General features: G+C 36.0%; 1 protein-coding gene across 4 annotated transcripts in view; it reads left to right on the top strand.

Moving 5' to 3' along the window:
* Positions 1-7077, top strand: part of LOC105042750 (glutamate receptor 3.1) — a 43365-nt gene extending 36288 nt beyond the window's left edge. For all 4 annotated transcript variants that reach the window (XM_019849724.2, XM_010920054.3, XM_073256744.1 and 1 more), the window contains exon 7: positions 6438-7077. In XM_019849724.2, coding sequence (XP_019705283.1) covers positions 6438-6878 — 441 coding nt within the window. In that variant the 3' untranslated portion in view covers positions 6879-7077. The remainder of the gene's footprint in view (positions 1-6437) is intronic.
* Positions 7078-23012: the final 15935 nt, after the last annotated feature.

Below are 23012 nucleotides of genomic sequence, written 5' to 3'. Positions count from 1 at the left end.
ATACGCGAATATCTCGAGAAGTTCGTCGAGATGCAGAGAGTTGACTCCATATAAAATATAGCGGACTCACTAACCAAGCCTCTTATCCAGTAGAAGATCAAAGCTCACCTTGAGAAGATGGACCTTAAGTATATGGCCAATTGATTTTAGATCAAGTAGGAGTTTGTTAGATGAGTATCTTAGAAGTCAATTGTTGGCTAACACATTTTAAAATTCTAGAGCTTAATTTTGTACTTGTAATATTTTTTATATTAATAATTTTTTTTTTCAATCATGTTTATGCGTCCATGATTTGTTCTAGAGATTAACAAAAATGATTTTTGTATATTCTCAAATATTGAGAGTTTGAGATATACATTAGTTAGTGGTTAGTTTTTAAATGCTCTTGATCAAAGGATCGTCACGGAGGACAGTGATTAATTCATTTAAGATCGGTGCACTATCACCTCTCTTATAGGTAGATGAGTCTCGGATCCACAGTGTAGGGACATTGGAGTGAGAGTGTGGATGGTTGTTAGAGAACAATTTGCACTGAGCGTGACAAACATAAAAAATTACTTAGATGTCTACTCGTTAGTGGTTATCTTGATGCTGCAGTAGTATGAGTGGTCTTTTGACCTGCGGTGTCATTGGCTATTCACAGCGAGGCTACTGAGTTTGACTGCATATTTTCTTGATCCCTAGCTATTCGGATCCTTGCTGTGTATGTTGACTACCGTAGGTTCAGGTTCACTGTTAAGAGTAGGATGTACCTAGAAGAAATCTATCGATCTTGGTAGAAAAGAAAAATTTCTATGCGATTTGCAAGACTGAGTTCAGAAAGTCTTTGTCTAAAGCAAGTGTAAATTCTGGAAAAGAGTTTCTACAAAATTCACAAGTGAACTCAAGTCGAGCCAATCTAGCATATGACCGACGATGGGGTCTGACGAATTTTTCATGACCTCCGTCAAGTCGGGACTCACAATAGAAGAACTGAATCATACGATAACTGTACCTAAGGATTCGTACTTTCATTCTACTGGGTTGCCACTATATACTGCTAGGTGTCACTGGTGGATTGTGGGACTTATCGTGCGTCATCTTGATGATCGATGATCCTTGAAGGGAAGAGCTAGAATTGTTTCAACCCATCCAAAGAAGTTTTGATGATATTATAATAGAGATCACAATATATCTCATTACCATATAGAATAGAACTTATGGGGTCACACATTAAGGAATTTAATCTTGAATTAATCAATTGTGTTTATGAAGTTCTAATTGGATTAGGATTTAGTAAAATCCTATTGGGTTTATGAGAACCAGCTAGCACATAGTTAAACCTAATTCTTCTCTGAACCTTGATATTAGATATGGATTGAATCAAGTCCATTGCCTTGTACCTAATTTAAATCCATTTTGATTTGGGTTTTGTGGGGCACCTATTTATGGGCCCAAAAAGATTGGATTAAGTCAATAAGTTGGCTAACTAATCTCTTATTTTTTTCTTTGTTATTTCCTAATGTGATGTGAAAATTATTGGAAAGAAGAGATGGCACCTATCCTTGGATAAGGCATGTGATAGAGAGAGGGGCCCACCTCCTCTCTTGATTAGGCATGGAAGGGGGGAGAGAGAGAGGGGCCACGCCCCCTCTCATGTGCATGAAAACCCTAAGGGGTGCCCATACTATCTGCCTTAAATATCAGGTGGCGCCACTTATCTTGCCTCATAAGATGAAGGCGCCACATCCACTTGACTTTTGAGGCAAGGGCCTTTCCAATTAGATCTGATTTTTTTGAAAAGAAAATCAGATTAAAAGGTAAGAGGCTTTATGAGATATGATCTAAACTTGTTAGCCTGATTGGATAATGATTTAGAATCAAGAAAAGCCTATTTAAGAAGATGGTCTCCTAGGATTTAAAAATAATTGAAAAAAATTGAATTTGAGAATTCAAAGACTCCTCTCCTTCTCGATGCTTCCTTTTTTCTTCCTCTCTTTCCAATGCCCAAGTATTGGCTGTCCCATCCTCTCACACGCCCAAGATGAAGGGTGTCTTCTTCTACCTCAAGTAAAAGGGAGAAAGGCTGCAGTTCAAGCGTTGAAACTGCAGTCAGAGTTTAACGTGTGATCAAAGGTTCAAAGGCTGAGATCCTACTTGAAGAAAAAGGATCTACAATAAAAAGAAGAGTTTAAGGTTGATCCTGATGGTATCTGTAGAGGCCGAACATGTATGCGGCTCAAGACCTGATAGATGTAAAATCATCGGTTGCGGTGAATTTCAACCCACGCAAAGTATTGAGATCTGATCTCAAATTTATTTTAATTTTTAAATTATATGCATGTCTTAGATTCAGAGTTCGGGTAGATATAGATTAGATCTACTGCATGTGGGGTTAAAGGATTTAACTTAGATCATTTTTCGTTGCTACTTCAAAAGAGTTTTGAAATCTATACATGCAACTCTACTTGGTTTTCTAACATTAACCGGTGATACATAAATTGAAGGTCAGTTTTAGAGAAAACCTATGCTCCTTCCAGCTGATCGAACAAATCATCTATTTGACATAAAGGGTACTTGTTTCTTACAATATTGTTGTTCAGCTCCTTATGACCAATATATAGTTGCATGCTTGCATCGTTCTTCATGAATAATACTACAGCTCCCCGTGGAGTTACACCAAGCCTAAAAAACCCATATCGAGAAAGTCTTGAAGCTGATCATTTTGCTCTTCCAACTTAGAAGCCATCCTGTAAGGGGCCTTAGAGATTGTACTCAAACCTAATACTAGATCAATAGAGAATTCAGTCTCCCTATTTGCGGCAATCTTGGCAAGTCCTCTGGAAAAACATGCAGGAACTCACATACAAAAAGAATATCTTCAATTTTAATTCACCCTGCCAAGTGTCCCCCACAGTTTGCCAGGCTGATACCACATATGGAGGGCCAATTCCTGTACGTCCAACAAAATCGGACTCTGGTTGATCTGACAACTAGAAGTTCATGCTTCTCTTATGACAATCAACTGACATATGGTGGGGAGATAGCAAATCCATCTCTATTATTATATCAAAATCTTGCATATCTAATACTTAGATTTGCAAGCAATTCTCTCTCTCTTATTCTGACTATACAGACTTGCAAATAGAATAGTAATTAATACAACCCTACTCACAGCTCAGTTTCCATTGTCTCATACAGCATGTTATGTTTTCTAATAAGAGCAGTGGATATTTGAAAGAATGAGTAGTACTTGGATCAAACAACACATAAATATTAGACACCGAATGTTACCTATCACCAGTGCATTACAGGCCTAAACATCATGTTATGTGAGATCATAGACCTGCACTTGAGTCCTAGGTCTTTGACTTTCCACCTTGTTTTGTCCAATTGGAGGGGTTCTATATGTTGAGGCTGAGCTTTATGAGTAGTCGATCTCCTTCCTGTGCAGACACATTGCTATCTTGTGGCCTATCGGGCCACATCCAGAGCATGCACTGCTATTTTAGTGATAGTCCTTGTCAACATGGTCCCTACCACACCAAGAGCATCAATCACCACCATCTGCTGAGTCTTGTTACTTGCAATATCATTAGCAGGTCTCTTGGTTGAACCTCCACTGTTTCTACTAGTTTGCCCTTGAAATCCGCTTGGCCTAGTCCTTTTCTTTTGATTTCTCTCAATTTCAGCCCATGGTTCATTAAGTTCTCTTCCAATTGCCAAGGCCTTGCTCATTACAGCTCCATAAGTTGTTAACGGAAATAGTACCTCTTTTTCTCTAATTCTGACCTCAAGTCCATCTCATATTTATGAACTCGAATAATCTTATCCTTTGCCAGCTTTGGCATAAATTAGCTAGCTCAGTGAACTGGACCACATATTGATCCACTATCATGCCTTTTTGTCTCAATATGATGAACATTGGCTCCTTTTGGATTCTTGTGTTTTGAGGGAAGTACTTCTCATAGAATCAAAACCTCTCCCAAGTGCATACTTCTGCATCATGCTCATGCTTGTGCTCGAAAATTTTCCACCAATGATATCCCTCTCCTTACAGCATGTAGGAGGTATAGGACACCTTCTGTTCATCCTGGGATCTTGTCTGCAAATGCTTTTACCATTTCTTTCAGTGAAATTTCAGCCTCTAGGAGTAATATGGTTCCCTAAAAAGCTGATGGTACCACTTAAATTCGGAGGGGCTATTGTGCTGCTTTTATGGATCCCCAATGCCCTGCTACTATTGTCATACTAGCTACTATTGTACCGTTACTGATGCAACTGCCATTGTTTTAGCTGTTGTTGCAACTGCAACATCCCAATTAGTATTTGCATTAATTGGATCATTCCAAGTTTGTGCTACTCTATTTGGCTGTCCTAGCAGGATTAATGATACCCTCCTACTGGGAGAGACAGGTTTCAAAGGTTCCCTAACAATGTTGGAAAACTTTTCATCCGATGTGAAGGCATCTTAACCTATACTCATTAGACAGAAGTAATAACATTTAATAGAAATTTATAAATCTAATGACTAACACGTCCAAAAACTAGCAAGAAAGTTCAAGAACTTTGTTTACAAGAATCTAATTCAACTATTTTCGAAATGTTAAACCAAAAATAGAAACCTATGAAATCCTTCGAGCATTTATACTAAGAAAACAAATACTAATTCGTAGGCTATATCGAACATCCTGTTCTTGCATCTAAACACACTCCTATTATAATACCCTGTTAGTAATATTTCTCTGCATTTGTAAAGAAAGAAGAGACCAAATAATGAGCTTAAGGGACAAAAAAACATCTTAACTAGATAAATCAAGCAATAAAGCAAATAAAATTTTCTTGTTAATATTAAGTATATAAGCAGAATTATTATATTTGATAAGGCATTCTTTTTTTTAATCAAGAATATTTATGTTTGCTCAGGTATTCATATGATTGCTCATGAGAACAACATAAAATATCGTATTCAACTCAACAAGCTATTTGACTATGACCATACTTATATATTGTGCTAGGGTCAGAGAACCACGCTTATATCCTATGGAGTGGGCTAAAATACCATACTTATATTTTGCAGAGTGGACCAAAATACCATATTTATACCCTATGGCAGTGCCAAACTATTAAGTTCCGAAATAATCTAAGTACCAATATATAACACTTATTGGTGGGGTAAAAATCATAGTTAGGCTCAAAGTAAGTTTATTCTTGTCATATATATCAAATTTTAAACAAGTATGCACATTCAATAAAAGATTTATCAACAAGTATGTACATCCAATAAAAAGAAAACATATACAATTAAAAGAGCAGGAATATTGTAGGTAGCTAAGTATCCCTCCAAAGCTGGAATGAACAGATCCAAACCTTGGGAAAGATACGAATAATAAAGAGTATCCATAAACTAGGAGAAAGAATGGCTTTGCAGGTTGGGTACTTCAAGAGGAGTTGAGAAATACCCCAAACGTTTTTGCTTCTCCTAACGAAAACAACAAAAAAATGAACAATGCCTGAAGTGTTTTGGTGTTTAAAACAGAAATAGAATGAATAAGCAGCAAATTAAGCAGATAATTACATAGGATGTTTCTTCTGTTGGGCATCAAATCTCAGGAGCCAGCATTTGGTAACATGATATGCTGCAGCTTGGAGCAAAATGGTAATATGAACGTTAAGAGGAATCATCAGAGTTCTGATACCATGTAGAACAGTGTTAAATTGAAGAAAATAGAATCGACTCCATTGCTATCCATGCACGTATTTATATACCCAGATACAGGTTTATGTTTCCTGCATTGTGAGTCTTGTACACATGTACTATGCTGCCCACACAATACAAAAACTCTACAATGTATGCAAAGTATATGATTCATTCTCACTTATCTCTACATAATGTTCTTTAGTTGTCTCCAGGGCTCTTGTTAAGGTACTGCAAAACAAGGAATTCCATACATTCTAAAGACTAAGCATACACTTAACACTAAGGCATAATCATTCTTCGAGGTATTTGACATATCCCTTTCTTGATGAAAGTAGCCTTGACTAGAAAAGCAGTTATTATTTGAAGGGATGATGTTATTTCTCAAAGAGAAAAAAAATGAAGAGGAATAAAAATGGTGGGATTTTATGTCATTAGAAGAGCTGGTCATAATGAATTGTGTATGATGGTGGATACTGTGCACATACATATGATATAGGGCTGCAGTTAAACCTATGGTACAAACCCTGTGTTTTCTTCTTATGCATAAACTGTATGTGAAAAATGGATTCTTATTTTGAAAATGATATGTTATATCCAAAAATCTTCTCTTTTTCTCTAGTTTTCCCCCTAATCTCTCTCTCTCGGTTTGATTTTATGTTTATTTTCATATCCAAATCTATCATAGTGCTCTCTTACCATTCATGTAACGTTAACAGGTTACATTTCTAGTTATTAATTGTTTATGTTCTCCTTGTAGGCTTTCCCACGAGATTCCGCCTTAGCTGTTGACTTGTCAACTGCCATTCTTACCCTGTCGGAGAATGGGGATCTCCAAAGGATTCATAACAAATGGCTGACGAGGAGTGCATGCAGCTCTCAAAGCATTGATCTGGAGTCTGATCAGCTCGATCTTGGAAGCTTCTGGGGTCTGTTTCTTATATGTGGAATGGCATGTACAGTTTCTCTCATCATATACTTCTTCCTCATGTTGCGCCAGTTTATTCGGCACTACCCCCTGGAGGAGACTGACTCTTCTGGTCAAGGAAGCTCGCGGTCTGCGCGCAGCTTTTATTCATTCTTCTCTTTTGTTGATGAGAAGGAAGAAGATGTGAAAAACAAATCCAAAAGAAAGCAGATGCAGCAGGCAGGAAATAATAGTACTGATATTGAAAACGAGCATAGATTTGTTAGCCCCTAGTCATATAATTTCTTCAGTTTCTCCATCCATACCTGTAACTGTAAATATGCGATCAAATTGTTTTTTGAGAAGTAATTTTGTCTGGTAGTAATCAGCCACTCTTGTATGCATAGAAAATGAAATGATAACTGTTTTGTATACTGGAACATTGCATATGAGAATCAAATTCATAGTTCTTTCGTAAGAAATGCCACACCAATTATCATGGGGTCTTCATTTTTTTTTTTTTTTTTTTGTTAAAATTCTAAGCGTTATAAAATTTGTGGCTTTTCAATATTATAATGTTATCTGGTTGCAATGTAACTGTTGCACATCTAAACGGTTTTCTCCTGGGAGATGCCTCGAGTGGCTTTGAGTTGTAACGTTGAGAATCTACTTTGGCTGTCTTAGGCTTTCCATTTCTCGATATCTAGTTGCTTAAACTTTTATCAAGCATTGTACTCTCTGTTTAATTGCCAAGTAAGTAAAAAAAAATGGTATTTTGTTAAGGAATGGAAGTCAGCAATACACCAATCCCTTGCTGCTACATCAGCCTGGTGAATGGAGTGGTGGTGTGATAGGAAGAAATTATTGATTAGAGCAAGTCTATCGTATATCTTGCATCACCTAATAACAAACCTGCGTACCATCCAGAAAAGTGAATTTTTTTCGTTCAAAACAATAAAAATAATTTTTCATTTAAAAATTTCAAACGAGTATAGATAACAGTACATTTTTTAACCTTTTAAGATGGCGTGTTGGTTTATTATTGGATAGTGCAAGATATACGTGGTAGGTTTGTTCTGACCAATAATTTCTCTATGATAGGTGATCAGTAGTAATATTCTTCTATTCCAATATTTGGCTTTCATTTGAATAATTTCAAGGGAAAACTTGTTACAAACAAATGGGAGGTCAAAATTTATTAAAGATGGCCTAAAATTATTTGTATGAGTAATATCTTTTGAAAGAAAAGTAGGTCTCTTCCCGTCAAAGTGCATGAAATCCTCTTCCTTTATGGTTGTTCTATTCTCTTTCTTACAAGCTTTCTATAGTTTTTATTTCTTTTTTTTTTTTTCTCTTTGCAGATTTTCTGGCAAAAAAATGTTCACAGAACTGGTTGTTTATTTTTATAAAGGCTTAATTGCTTAAAAAATTTTATACTTTTTCTCCTTTTCAATTTTAGCACATCTTTTAAATTTTTTGCAACCAGATATGTGTACTTTATAAATTGTTGCAATGTTTGCCTGCTGTCAACCGCCATCCAACTTCTCATTTAATTGAGACATGAAAATGATATGTCAATACTATTAGGATGACATGTGGTGTTAAGTCCAAAATATAGGTGGAAAAATGAGAGAAATATCGAGATAGAGAGATAGAGAGAGGAGACTGGTTGAATGGGGTGAGAGTTGGGTTTAGGCTTTGCATTTGGAAACTTGTTCTTGAATGCCCCTCATTTGTATGTGCTTAAAAGGGTGAAGGGCTAGATTAGGGTTTGAAATTAAAAAATAATAAGTTAAAGGGCCTTGGAAGTTTTGATATAGTGGAGTGGATAATCAACTCAGCAACAGAGCACTATTTCCTTCTCTCTGAGTGGTCTCTCATCGAACTCCCCCCTCAATGGTCCCTTATCAAGTTATTTGAAAAAAAATCTGTGATCTTTTTGCAATAAAAGATAAAACTAAGTTTCATATTATATTTAGTAGGCCATTCCTTTGATTAATTAACTATAGTTTTGTACTGTATTAGGATGACAAATAAGTACAAAGACTATAATTTTGCCTAATATTACATGCATTACATAGTGTATGTCAGATATGCTATTTGGAATACTTGAATAAAATGATGCAAGGTTATATATGAATTATTTTAATAAATTTTATATTAGTTTGTTTACTAACAGTAGGTAATAATATGATTTTATTATATAAAATGAAAGATATGTTTAATATGCAAATGCATCATGGAGGTACTTTACAAAGACATTCGAAAATAACATTTGTAGAAAGGAAAGTTGATATATGGGATAACTATGATCTAGATTTCATTTCATACTTTGAGTTGGTAGACATGGTTAAGGACTTAGGGTATAAAAAGATATCAAGAATTTGGTATAGAGTTCCAGACATGAATATAAGTGAGGGTGTTAGAAAAAGTAAGAAGGACAATAAAGTGATGAAAATAGTGCCCATTGCACTTCAAAATGAGACTATTGTGATGTATATAAAAGTTGTAACTGTTCAAAACTTGAAGGGTAAAACTATAATTGAAGTTAAGGAGTTTGATGCTAAGGCTATAGTCATTGATATACTAAATGAAATTGATGGAAATAGTCATATTGTAATACTTATGGTAGTAACAAGTGTACTGATGAAGATCATGATTTTGACTATGTGCCAATGGAGCTAAGTGACTCTGAAGAGACTGTGAGTGATGATGAGCTCATGATAGATGATGAAGAATATCTAGAAGCTAGGAATAAAAAGAAAGATGTGAAGCAAAAGGACAGTACTAGAGTTCATGATCTTGGATTTGGAGTAGGTGGACTTGAAAGTAGAGCTGATGATGTTGGATCATGTGCTATTGAATCAGATACACTTGGAGTAGATGATGTTGGATCTCATGTAAGTGGACCCGATGCACAAAGATTAGATACTATTGGGCCAGATTTTAGAATGGCTGAAGGTAATAAAGCTTCCTTTTTTATATAAATTCATGGTTATCATAGTGACTATGAAGTTTCAGATGCTAAAGTCTTAACTCCAGATAGTGGTAAAAATAATCAATTGGAATTCAGAAGTAAGAGGAGGGTAAGGTACACTCATTACAATCCAAATTGCGATAATGGGGATGTAAAGTTTGAATTGGAGATGAAGTTCGAGGGCCCTAAATAGTTTAAGGATGCTATTCAGAGATATGCTATAGTAAATGAATATAATATTAGATGAGAAAGGAGTGATGAGAAAAATATGGATTAGAAGTTATTTGTTATAAAATCACTTGAAAATAAATGTAAGTATTGCAGAAGTTTGAGAAATAAACAAGCTAATTTTGAATGGCTTGCCAAGAAATATGGTAATAAGTTCAGGATTAACCTTAATTGGAGTGTGAAAGAGATGGAAGAAGAGGTAAAAGAAAAATATGCCTTGACTCTAACTAGGATATAGTATTATAGAGCCATGTGGAAGGCATTGATAATAATTATAGGTATATTGGAGGAGCATTACAACAAGTTGTGGTCCTATATTTTAGAGCTAAGAAGGATAAATAAGAATAAAATTTTTAAGATTGAAGTTGATAGGCCAACTACTAGGGGGAAGCTATATTTCATAGATTTTATGTCGGATTTGATGCTCTGAAGAGAGGTTGGCAAATAAGATGCAGACCAATCATTAGATTGGATGGTTGTTTCTTAAAGATATTTTTAAGAGGTGAACTTCTTTGTATTGTAGGAAGAGATGAGAATAATCAGATGCTTCTAATAGCTTAGACAATTATTAAGGGTGAGAATGCTTTTCCTTGTATAACTTAACATGCAACCTTGTTTGCCGCAGGGCCTTCTTAATGCAGTTAGAAAATTGATTCCATATATAGAGCACAAAAACCATGCGAGGCACATATATGTCACTTGGAGAAAATCTAGCACTGGCCATGCACTTAAAAAATGATTTTGGATAGCTGTATAGGCAATAAATTAGGTGGATGTTAAGGATGCCATTAAGGAGATGTAAGAATTATCAGCCAAGGCTATTAAAGACTTTATGAACCAAGATCCAGTCTACTTCTATAAGGCATTTATTAGTATCTTTTCAAAGTATGACATAATTGACAATAACCGAGCAGAGACTTTTAATGGTTACATTGTTCAAGCAAAGCACAAACATATAATAGATATGTTAGAAGATATATGAGTTGCATTGATGGAGAGGACATTTGAGAAGAAACAAATGATGGTAAATTTAGATGGCAACATATGTCCAAGAATAAGGAAAAAGTTGAAAAATGCTAAAGTGGGGTCCAGGGTATACACTCCTAGGCCTAATGGAGAGTTAAAGTTAGAGTTTTAGATGATAGATATATTGTAGACCTTAGTGAGAAGTCTTGCTCATGTAAGCAATGGGACTTAACCGGCATATCGTACATCCATGCAATCTTATGCATCAATTAGATGAAACAAGATGCAGATTTGTATGTTGATGAGTGCCACAAGAAGAAAGAATTCTTGATGGCTTATCAATATGCATTGCACCCATTGAATGGCCAAAGGATGTGGCCCTAAGATAACAATGAGAGTATCATGCCCCCTCCCATCAAGAAGATGCCTGAAAGGCTTAAAAAGAATAGAAGGAAGGATAATGATGAAGGAACCCAAAAATAGCAACAAGCTAGCTAGAATTGGACTAAAAAAGCAATATGAGGCCTGTGGCCAATGTGGCTATAACAAAAGAACATGCAAGCACAAGGACCAATATAAAGGATCTAGACCTAAGAAGCTTCTAGTATATATAAAGAATATAATGTATGATGCCATATAGTCCTACATGAGTCATAATGACTATGTAAAATTTTATGCTACTTGAAGGTTAGGGGAAGAAGTAGACTATGAAAGGATCAATATGCAAAAGTCACTTCTCAAATGCCAATGAGTGCAAGGAGGCCAAGAGTATCACAAAGGCAAAGAGGGCAAAATCTAATTGCAAGTGACAGACAAAGAGTAATATTGTTTCATATTTACTTCAGTATAAATGTTAGTTCTTTTTAATTACAATTCAATGTACTAAAATGCTAAAATTGCATATAATCTTTATCACAGATCATGCAAGATTATGGTGTCTATCAATCTCCTAAGATTGGACTAAATTATGTTAAGGTAATGTCATTTATCATTGTTGCATACTAAGCCTATATGTAATGTTGATCCTAATTATTGTCAATATTTATGATTTAAAGATGCTTCAAAGTAGTGCCACTCAAATCTTTGGAGGTATTAACATCAGACCTGCACTTGGAGGTAATACAATCAAACCATCACTTAGAAATGCTTCAATCATAGAGATCTTTGTAGGTAGCCAAAGCTCATCATTAACTCAGACTCAATCACATCGAAGAGAAAAGAAGAGTTAGTAGAGTGTTTATTACAATAGGTTATTCCAATTGTTCTGGACTATTTTTAAATGACTTTGTAATTTTTTTTGCATCTGGAATATGTCATACATAAGTGTTGCAGTTGTTTTATTTTGGACAGTGTCCTTTTAAACAGCCATTATAAATTTGTATGGGTTGACATGAAATGAAATTTTGTTTGAAACTTTCTTGTTAATGCTTTTACTCCAGTGCACATATTTCTTCGAAAATTAAAACTTTCATCTATTCAGATTTGTTTTATTGATGATATAGTGCTTGTATCATATGAATAGAAGGCTTTAAATATATGTTATTCAAACTAGAGTGCTTCTGCCATCGCTTGTAACTGCAGTGCATTGTTTGGAATATATAACAGCTAAAACTACTAAAACACTCAGTAGTATCAATCACTCTAAAACATTAAAAATATAGGTCCACTACAATTCAATGATGATTACATACACATACTGAAACTTCATACTAAGACAAATGGATATTAACATAGCATAATATGATTCATTGATCATAATTAACATCATTCTCCTAATATCAATATATCCTAACATCAAAACATGAAACATCAATTTTCAACCACTGCTTCACATAAAAAATCAAAAACTAAGGCAAATACTATTGAGGTTGTTTCCAATTCATCCTCAGCAATAGTCAGTACATGAGTAGCATTGTCATCCATGAGAATGCAAGGGCCCTAACATAAATTTTTTCTCTTCTTTTTTGCCTTAAATCTTAACTCTTAAGTACTTATTCTCTTTCTGCAACTTTGCATTATCAATTTTAATTTTTCCAAACTCATCTTTTATTTTACCTTCAAAATCTTTAATTTGACAGTCTTCTCTTCCAACATTTGCACCTTCTCTCCAATGATTTCTTTCATCTCCACCAGCTGAAGCTTCTCCTTAAGCCCCTCTCTCTAATTAGTCAATATGGCAGCCATCTCCTTCCCATAATCACACATATTAGGTTCCACCCATTGAAAAAAAATCACATTCATTATCCTACAAAACTATAGTTCAACCAATAGGTAATAGCTTTCAATTTCAGCTAAGCATTTGAAAAAAGAATACCATCTAAAATGGGCATTATAGAAACCTCCCTTCTGGGTTCCTTTTACTCCATGAAGTATATAACCTAGCTTTAACTTGATGATGACATTGCATTTTATCTTTGTGTACTATTGAATTGGTTGAGATAGTTATTCCCTTGATATATCCAAGCTTCCAAGCACATCCATTGGAAATCTTCTAAGAACCCTAATCTCGGCCTCTCACCAATCACCAAACAAATGAAACCCTAAAAATAAATCTCTATCCCCCTTAATCTCTCCTTCCCGGCCCCTTCTATCAAGCTGACTTATTTTCCAACACATTCTTAGTCTTTTTATCCAAATTTGATATATTATTTCTATGTCTGTAGTTAAATGGAGAAGTTAGATAGTGGTTGACGGTAGGCCAATATTACAACAACTTATAAAGTACATATATCCTATTGAAAGAATTTAAAGGATATACTAAAATTGAAAAGGAAGAAAATATAAAATTTTTTGAGCAATTAGGCCGTTTTATAAAGTTAGGATTGATTGGATACCATTCTACTGGTTGATGGAGCATTGTTGTTGATAACATATCATAAAACTTACCTAGTATATAAGATGGGTGTGTTGTTTCATAATTATATATATTATTTTATTTATTTATTTTTTGAAAGAGAGAGAGAGAGAGACAGGTTCAAGTGCTTCTCAAAGTTAGGGCAAGTAGGAAGGTCCCAATCTATTAGAATCTCCTATCTATAAAATAGAGAGTGGTCTTAAAAGGTTCCTAGACCAATTAGTCTTGTGTATCAGAATTCTTCGTTAAAATCTTGCTGAAAATTATGACATCAAATGAACTCATACATCCATCAATATTTGGGATTTTTTGAACGAGACTATAGTTTTTTTTTTTTTTGGTAAGGGCATTGACTTGGATATAAAAGGAAAGGATAGATACAGTATACTCGAGTGACCCTGTTTACGAACTGAGAAGACCAAAAGTAGGCCACAAGAGCAAAGAGTATGATAAAATTTTAAAAAATGAAAACAAGCTAGAAATATATAGTATGAGATAGACACATAGGTAATAGATAAGCTAATATAGTTGTGTAAGAGGCTGCTGCAGATAAAAGCTGTGGATGAGACTTGTAGCTTTAGCATTTAGCCTCATAGGGACTATAGTATATCTAGGCATGCCATCGAAACTTTTAGAGATGGAATGACAATATAGAGAATAGCAAGTATCCTGACAGGATTTGAGCTTTTGATGCAGCACTACGCCATTGAGTGTATGTAAGGAGGATCCAGGAGTCTTGATAGGAGAACTGCTAAACTTGTGATAGTTGAATATAGTTGTAGTGTTGTAGTAGAGGCCCTGAGAGACCTGTTTCAAGATATAAATACTAGAAGTGCAAAGCAAATAAAGCTAGGTTAGCAATATATTAAGTTGAGTTAGCAAGGAGTATATTCTTGGTGACAATTTGCCATCATAGAGAGTAACTATAATTTTTATAATAAGCTTGAAGAAAGGTAGGTTAACTCTTTCCTTTGTATGCATGTGAATAACAATAGAGGAGTAATCATAGATGGATAAATTTTGAAAGAATAATAGCCTACTAGTCACCATTATATAGAAAGTATAAACTATCGAGTATGAAGATCTTCCCAGTAATTGATGGGTCATAAAGATATTTTAAGTGAAAGTAGAGTAAAATTTCAATATTATCCAATTAAAGACTCAAAGATGCCCACTACCAACCCCATGATGTGCCATATTACATATCATGATATGAATCTCCTAGGAGTAAACAGCCATCTACATAGATGGCGATGGATAAGTGGAAGTACATTCATGGTTTTATAAAATGATATAAACATTTTGGAGTTTATCATTTGGCAAAATTTATATCAAGTGAGATGCTATCAAATCTCCCAAGGTTAAGAAAAAACCACCAACTAGAGCATATTTAGAAAGTCAGCCTGTAGCTTGATTTTGTTCCCTTTTAATATGTGAAATAAAGTAAGCTAGGAGAACATTTTTTAGGGCTATAAGTCCTTATAAATTGAGAGATCAACAATTTCACATGAAGATAGGTTGGTAATCCAATAAATTACCATTAAAGAATCTTCTTTCAATAAGAATTCTTTGTCAGAGATATACTGAGTTACAACTTTTAAGCCCATTCAAGCTGCCAAGAGTTCAGCATGAGCCATAGAGCAGTGAGGGAGACATTTGCCTTGAGCAAGTAAAAGAGAGCCATAAGCATCTCTTATAATATAAGCAATCCCAATTTTGTTAGGTTGCATAGAAGCATCAAAGTTTAAAAGTAGTTTGCCAGAGGGAGGGAGCAGCTGATCAAGTATGTTTGAGAAAAAAGTGTGCCGAAGTTGCACTCGAAAGCTGCTCCAGGACTTTGGTTAATAGTTTAAAACAAAAACTTCATTGATGCTTATGAAATAAGAAAGTAATTGCCTAACCAATTGGTTGGAAGAGGTAGAAAGCTGTTAAAAGATCCTTCCATTTTTAGATTAACTAGGCCATATAACTCATCATTGCTTTCATCCTCTTCTCTACCTGGGCATTAGCTGATAAGGATGTCAAAGCCGACAAGGAAGGAGGAACGAAATGTTGCTTAGATGTCATGCAAGATATGTCTAACTTAGTAAAAGGACATAATATAATGACATGTTAAGATCTTCCACCACATCGACACAAAGGTCACAACAAGCCATTTTATCATGGAGAATGCCCCTTTTATTAAGTGCAAATTTGTAGGGCAAACAATCCCACATCAATTTCTAGAGAAAGCATTTCACCCTCATCTAAATTGAAAGCTTCCAAATCCATTGAAAATGTTGAGGTTGGTGGTTAAGGTCTTATGTGGAGATTACTGAATGACACAATAACCTTTGGAGAATTTGTACGAACCCAAATAAGCTAATCACGCCATGGATGCAGGGAAAAGGTATTTGCATAATGGCAGACATCATATCTGCATTAAAGTAAGTTGCAAGGGCATGTACATCTCATTTGCGATCTAGAGTTATGAAATCAGCAACTTGAAAGGAAGACAAATCAATTTCTTCATTCACAAAGGTAGGGGATCTGGATATGGACACATTGGAGAGCCCAGGATCATGATACATATTAACAGAGGTGCTGGTGCCCAACATCCAGATTAAACTTTGTTGCAATTAAGCCACAATAATTCTGATTTTGGTCCAATTAATAGAAAATCGATGAGGTCCACGATAGCCCATCCATGTGCCTTCAATTTATATTTTGAATAAACCAATTGGACCCATTATGAAGTTGGATGGAGGATGATATTGACAGTAATTTTTTCTACTAAGGCCAATTGTTTGATGCGCAAGGATTGCAAATCGAGACCACCTTTGTTTTTAGGATTGTAGATCTTACTTCAAGAGAGAAGATGAAGACCTTGTCTGTTAGAAGCATTACCCCACAAGGAGGCATAGAATTTTTTTTCCAAAGAATTGAGAATCAAAATAGGCACATGAATGGAGGCCATGGTGTAGAGAGGAATGAAAGCTAGTATCGAGCGGAGAAGGGTGGTTCTACCAGTAAAAGAGAGATTTTTCTATTTCCATCCAACATTTTGCTCTCCAATTTCTTGTGAGGTAGCAAAAATTAGATGGGGATGGGGGAGAGCTGGGTAAAGGAGCACCTAAATAGTTTCAAACCCTTCTTTTGGCTACCACCTGAAAAGAGTGAAAAATCTGCTCTTTGATAGAGGAAGCAATAGATGGACTGAAAAGAATATGAGATTTAGATAAGTTGATGGCTTGCCCAGAAGTAGAGTAATAAGCATCGATAATGGATTTCAAGGTGATAGCATCTCTGACAGTAGCCTTCGTGACTAGGAGACAGTCATCGGTATAGAAAATATGAAAAATTATAGGATCTTGAGGTCTTGATTGAAATACCCAAAGTAATTTAGCTTAAATAGTACTATGCATATATGAAGAAAATAAGTTATAATTGAAAATGAATAGATAAGATGAAAGGGGATAATCTTGCCGAAGCCCACACATAGAAGATAACAATTGTGTCAAAGAGCTATTTATTAGAAGAGCAAATTGAAGATGAGTGATGCAAGCAAGTACTCATGAAATAAACTTGTTATAAAAATTGAAAGTCTTCATGACACACAATAACAGAGGTGCTAGGGCCCAAGATCCAAATTAAGCTTTATTGCAATTAGGCCACAATAATTCTGATTTTGGTCTAATTAATAGAAAAGTGATGAGGTCCATGATAGCCCATCCATGTGCCTTCAATTTGTATTTTGAATAAACCAATTGGACCCAACATGAAGTTGGATGGAGGATGAGATTGACAGCAATTTTTTCTACTAAGACCAATTGTTTGATGTGCAAGGATTGCAAATCGAGACCACCTTTACTTTTAGGATTGTAGATCTTACTCCAAGAAAGAAGATGAAGATCTCGTTTGTTAGAAGCATGACCCCATAAGAAGGCATAGAATTCTTTTTTCAAAGAATTGAGAACCAAAATCGGCACATGAATGGAGGCCATGGTGTAGAGAGGAATGGAAGCCAGCAGCAAGCGGAGAAGGGTGGTTCTACCAGCAAAAGAAAAATTTTTCTATTTCCATCCAACAATTTTGCTCTCCAATTTCTTGTGAGATAGCAAAAATTAGATGGTAATGGAGAAGAGCTGGGTAAAGGAACACCTAAATAGTTCCAAACCCTTCTTTTGGCTACCACCTGAAAAGGGTGAAAATTCTGCTCTTTGATAGAGGAAGCAATAGATGAACTGAAAAGAATATGAGATTTAGATAAGTTGATGACTTATCCAGAAGCAGAGCAATAAGCATCGATGATGGATTTCATGATGATAGCATCTCGACAGTAGCCCTTGTGACTAGGAGACACTCGTCGGCATAGAAAATATGAAAAATTATAGAATCTTGAGGTCTTGGTTGAAATGTCCAAAGTAATTTAGCTTAATAGCACTATGCATATATGAAGAAAATAAGTCATAATTGAGAATGAATAGATAAGATGAAAGGGGATAATCTTACCAAAGCCCACACGTAGAAGATAACAATTGTGTCAGAGAGCTATTTATTAGAAGAGCAAATTGAAGATGTGTGATGCAAGTGAGTACCCATGAAATAAACTTGTTATAAAAATTGAAAATCTTAAAGAGCATACTCAGAATATCCCACTGAACTCTATCAAAAGCTTTCTCCATATCAAGCTTGAGAAGCATAAGGCTACATTTAGAAGATGCGAAATGTAGAAAGTGCATAATTTCTTATGCCAGTAAGGTATTATCAATAATGCTCTGACCTTGAACAAATGTAGCCTGGAAAGAGGAAATGAGGTGATATATGACCTTAGACAAATGAATTGCAAGAATTTTATCTGTAATTTTGTATATAGTGTTCCAAAGGCTAATAGGCCGGAAGTGCTTAGTAGCCAAAGGATTAGAAATCTTTGAGAGAAGAGCTATATAAGTTTGTTTCCATATAACTAGCATTGTGGAAGTCTAGAAAAAATATAAAATAGTCGCAATAACATCAGTTTTGATAAGATCCCAAAAGACCAAAAAGAAGGACTGAAAACCATTGGATCCTGAGGCCTTATTCGGATAAAGAGAAAATACAGCATTCTCAATTTTAGCTAGAGTAATTTTAGAAGTTAAGGTTTCATTATGAGGAATTGTGAGAGAATGAGCTATGTGAGCAATCTCTAACTCTTCAGATTGCATATTGAGACCCCACCGATCTTTAAAATGATGGAGTAAGATACAAATATCTTCTTCAACTTCTACCCATATTTTAGTATCCGATTGAAGATGTAAAATCAGATTTCAATAATGTCTTAGAATAATGGATCGATGAAAATAGCAGATGTTTGCATCACCATCTTTTAACCAAAAGACTCTGGATTTTTACCTCCAGAAAATCTCTTGCATGCATAAGTTTTTGTGAAAGGCCCACAAATATGACAATAAAGAAAGATGTTGGTTTGGAGGCAAACCATCTTGTTTGGCTTTAAGCTCTTGGAGAGAAAGGATATAGGAATAGATGTGATCTACTGTGTGGAAAATATTGCCAATCTTTTTTTATTCTAAGGGCCAACTTGCTTTCTAATATTATTTAACAACAAAAAGAGACAGTCCGTGGGAGGACCATTGTACTTGGAGTGCCAAGCATTTTTAACTATATCCCTAATTATATCACAAAGGAGCCAAAATTTTTTAAATCTGAATGGAGATTTATAATGCTGCCTCCTATGAGTGATGGTAAGAAGAAGAGGACAATGGACTGAAGAAAATCTAGCCAAGTGAGCTACCTACGACTTCAGAAAAAGGTCATACCAAGTGTCAGTTGCAAACATCCGGTCAAGCCTTTTTCAAATTCTGGCCAAACCAAGTTGGTTATTACACCAGGTATATTTTGGCCCTTGAAGCCAAGGTCGATGAGGCTAGTGTGGTATATGAAAGATTTAAATTTTTTGATGTCCCGATTAGCAATAAAAAGTTTGCCTCCCTTCTTATCATCAGTAGAAGGATGATATTAAAATTATCAGTAAGAAAAGAGGGAGATGAACTTGAATGGCTTTAGAAATTGAGTCCCACATAATCTGTCTTTGAACTCCACTAGTATTAGCATAATCTATAGCAATGATCCACGAGAGGCCTTGGGTGGGGGTAATAAAACCAAAGCAGGCTTGTCCATCAACAAGAAAGAAAGTAATCTGAACCAACGCCTTTCGTCAAACAACAATAATACCTCCTAAGAGCCATATGGATGGCACCATATATAGATCCCAAGAGAGACCCGAAATACAATTGATGCATGGCAAGTCCTAGAAAGAAAGCCTAGTTTCAACAAAAGTACAAATTATAGGGTCATATTGGCTAATTAATACTTTGCATATTCAGTAAAAGGGGTTTAGCCGCACCTCTACAATTCTAGAAAAGGATATTTATTTAGAAAGAGAAGATGGAAGAGAAGAAGTTACATTCTCCAACTTCCTATCGGATGACACAATAGCTTCCTGCGAGACAAGCCCTCTTTTAGATGCCCAAATACATCTACCACTTGAGGAGCATAAAGAGTTGAGGACCTATGTTCAACAAGAGGCACAACCAATTGATGATGGAGATCAAGTAAGCAAGCTTGATGAGCAAAGGCAAAAGCAAAAGTACCTTGATCATGTGGAGGGCCTTTGGTTTCAGTAGGAGTAGAAGAGGATAACCTTGGAGGAGGATGAGATTTTGGAGCTAGAAGAGACCACTCTCCAAACCACCTTCTTGCAATTTGAGGCCAAAGATATAGAGATTAGAGTTAAAGATTTGGATTGTTGCTTAGGTTGCAAAGATTTTAGATTCTTCTAGGATAACAACCTTGTATTGAGGGGACTCTGATCCCGGGGATTTAGGAGTTATGTTTCTCTTTTTGGGATGCACCGGAAGATTTGACAGCAACATCCATAGGTTGAGAATCTTGCTGCTCTACAGTGGCAAGAGGACCAAATCTGGAATCAGATGCAACAGCTGGCCCGATATGAGCCGATCCGGGAGAGGGAGGAGACTTCTTCCTTAACGGTCTTTTGGATTGAGTCCAATTTGAGGAATGAGGAGAAGCCTCAAAGGGTGGCGTTGGGGATCTACATTTGTCGGTAGACTAAGATGTTGAAGCAACAACAGGGACCCTTAATGCCTTAATCTAAGGACCCGTAGGAGCTTAGATGTATAGCTAGTTCCCCTACCTCTGAACAACCACAGACAACCATAGCGGTAACAAACATCAAGAAGGCCCACGTAAATGAATTCTTGCCATATGGCAGAATTATTTACCGCAACCTTTGTACCAAGATATATTGGTTTCGACAGATCAAGTTTGACACTTATTCTTGCATAACAAGGCTATAATTATAGTCATACACCTCTCAAGTTAGCATAAAGGGGTAGGCCTAAAAGCCTTTTGACCTGGGGGATTGAGAATCATGAGCCTCCATGAATCTAATGTAGATCGGATCCGCTACCGTGCATCTTTTGCACCATAGAGAGCAGTGCGTTGTGTGCTTGGATCGCTACCATGTTGCCCATACTCACATATCATTCTTGATACCGAGAGTTATTCGATAATCCTAGCTCGACGGCACACTTGGCACCAGTGGTTGTAGAAAAAGCCTAGCCTAAGGTCACACCAGAAGCCACAGATAACTTTACAAATGACCTAGATGCAATGTGTATGGGTTGTAGCTTTCACACGAAAGAACGATAGATCTTCTTTCGCAACGTTGACTATATCCTTTGATACATACGTCTTCCTTTTAATCTCGTGTTTCTTTTGTCTTTCTTGGTCATTTGGAGTGAATGTGGATGGGTATATCTACTCAAAGGTATACATTGAGACGGTTGGCCCCACTATTGGAAGGTCGCTGCTATTTCTGCAGAGTTTTCTTACTGCACAGCTAACATAGGACAGTGTGTTCATGAAAAATTTGTCCCTCCTATTTCACCATCTAACCTGAATTTCTTGTTTTTATGCTTGCTTATGCTGAACTAAATGAAAATAGGATTTCTAATGTTTGCTGATCATCTTGAGTTTACATGTATTGTAGTCAGAAAACCACAGCTTATCTAATCCAATGATATCTTGTAAGTTGTTGTTGCAGCCATAGTTGTTCCTCAACTGCAGTGGGCAACCCTGGTGCTCTCCTGGTTGGTAATGATCAAATAATTTGGAGACCAAAATTGTCAAGTCTTTTCCATGGGTCTCAACATGCCTTTTCTGCAAGACCTTGACAAGTTGACAGCAGAATATCTTGCATTGCTCCTCAAAACAGGAATATTCAGATTCATTCTTTGCTTGTGAAGGTTTGCATTCAACCTGCAGAGCAGCAAGACGGTTGCAGATTCTAGATTTGATGGGTTCCTCATGGCCTGTGATGTGGTTATCTGTTGAACATGATAGCAATTACTGTTGACAGCATATCTGCAATTGGAAATTCAGAATTTGGGCTGATTTACCTGTTTGAACATCTCTGATGGGAATTCTGATTTTAATGCTCATAATTTTTGGTGCATGCTGGTAGATGGAGCAATCATGTTATTCTTACATCAGACTGGTTTGCTATCAATCCCCTCTTGCACTGAAATTTCATTTGATCATCTGAATGAGAAGCAAGGTGTTTGTATGAACTGATGATGACAGTTTGTTTGCTACCACTTCACAAAAATATTGAATGATCGTTGGGCATTTGCAGTTTGTAATGCATACTAAAGTTAATGTTGTCTTTTGGTGGTATGGTCCGGTTTGAATTAACGAAATCCCTCTTTCCACATTGGGCATGGAATTGATTTCGACCTGGTGACACATTCGTATAAGCGGTAAATCAACAGACCGTTCATTAGATAGGTGGAATGCTTCATCTGAGATGAAGCAAGTTACTTGAAGTAGCTGCATTTACTTTAACGATCACTTATTGAGCTAAAAAATCTAGTTTCTCAATTGATAACCCTTATCCTTGACTGACATTGGACAACCAAGTCAGTTGGATGAACCTGCAATTGAAGGGGGACAAAGCAGCAAACGTACACAACCATATCAGCCTGCACCTGCATCCATCCCGCATTGACTCAATCGATCTGGAAGTGAATTGGTGCTGAAATGCTTATGTCCTTCAAAGTCTTCCCGTCAACCATACTGCCTCCAAAACCTGGATCATATACCTCAAACATCGAAGAACCAAGGGCTAGAGGACCTAATCAAAATCCTACTCCATGGTATTGGAAATAATCTCATCATCACAACTTTAAGATGTGATTCAGAGACAGAGAAATTCTAAAGAGGTGATAAATCCCTACAGAACCTCCGAAAACTTGATCGCATAAAGCTCATGTCAGAATCTCTCAGACAAGCTTAAGCTCAACTACTGTGTTCCAGTCCAGCCACAGAACTGCTGTCTTATGAC

The sequence above is a fragment of the Elaeis guineensis genome, chromosome 4 (genome assembly GCF_000442705.2).
Source record: "Elaeis guineensis isolate ETL-2024a chromosome 4, EG11, whole genome shotgun sequence".
NCBI classification, from domain to species: domain Eukaryota; kingdom Viridiplantae; phylum Streptophyta; class Magnoliopsida; order Arecales; family Arecaceae; genus Elaeis; species Elaeis guineensis.
This window is presented reverse-complemented; position numbering and strand designations above follow the sequence as displayed.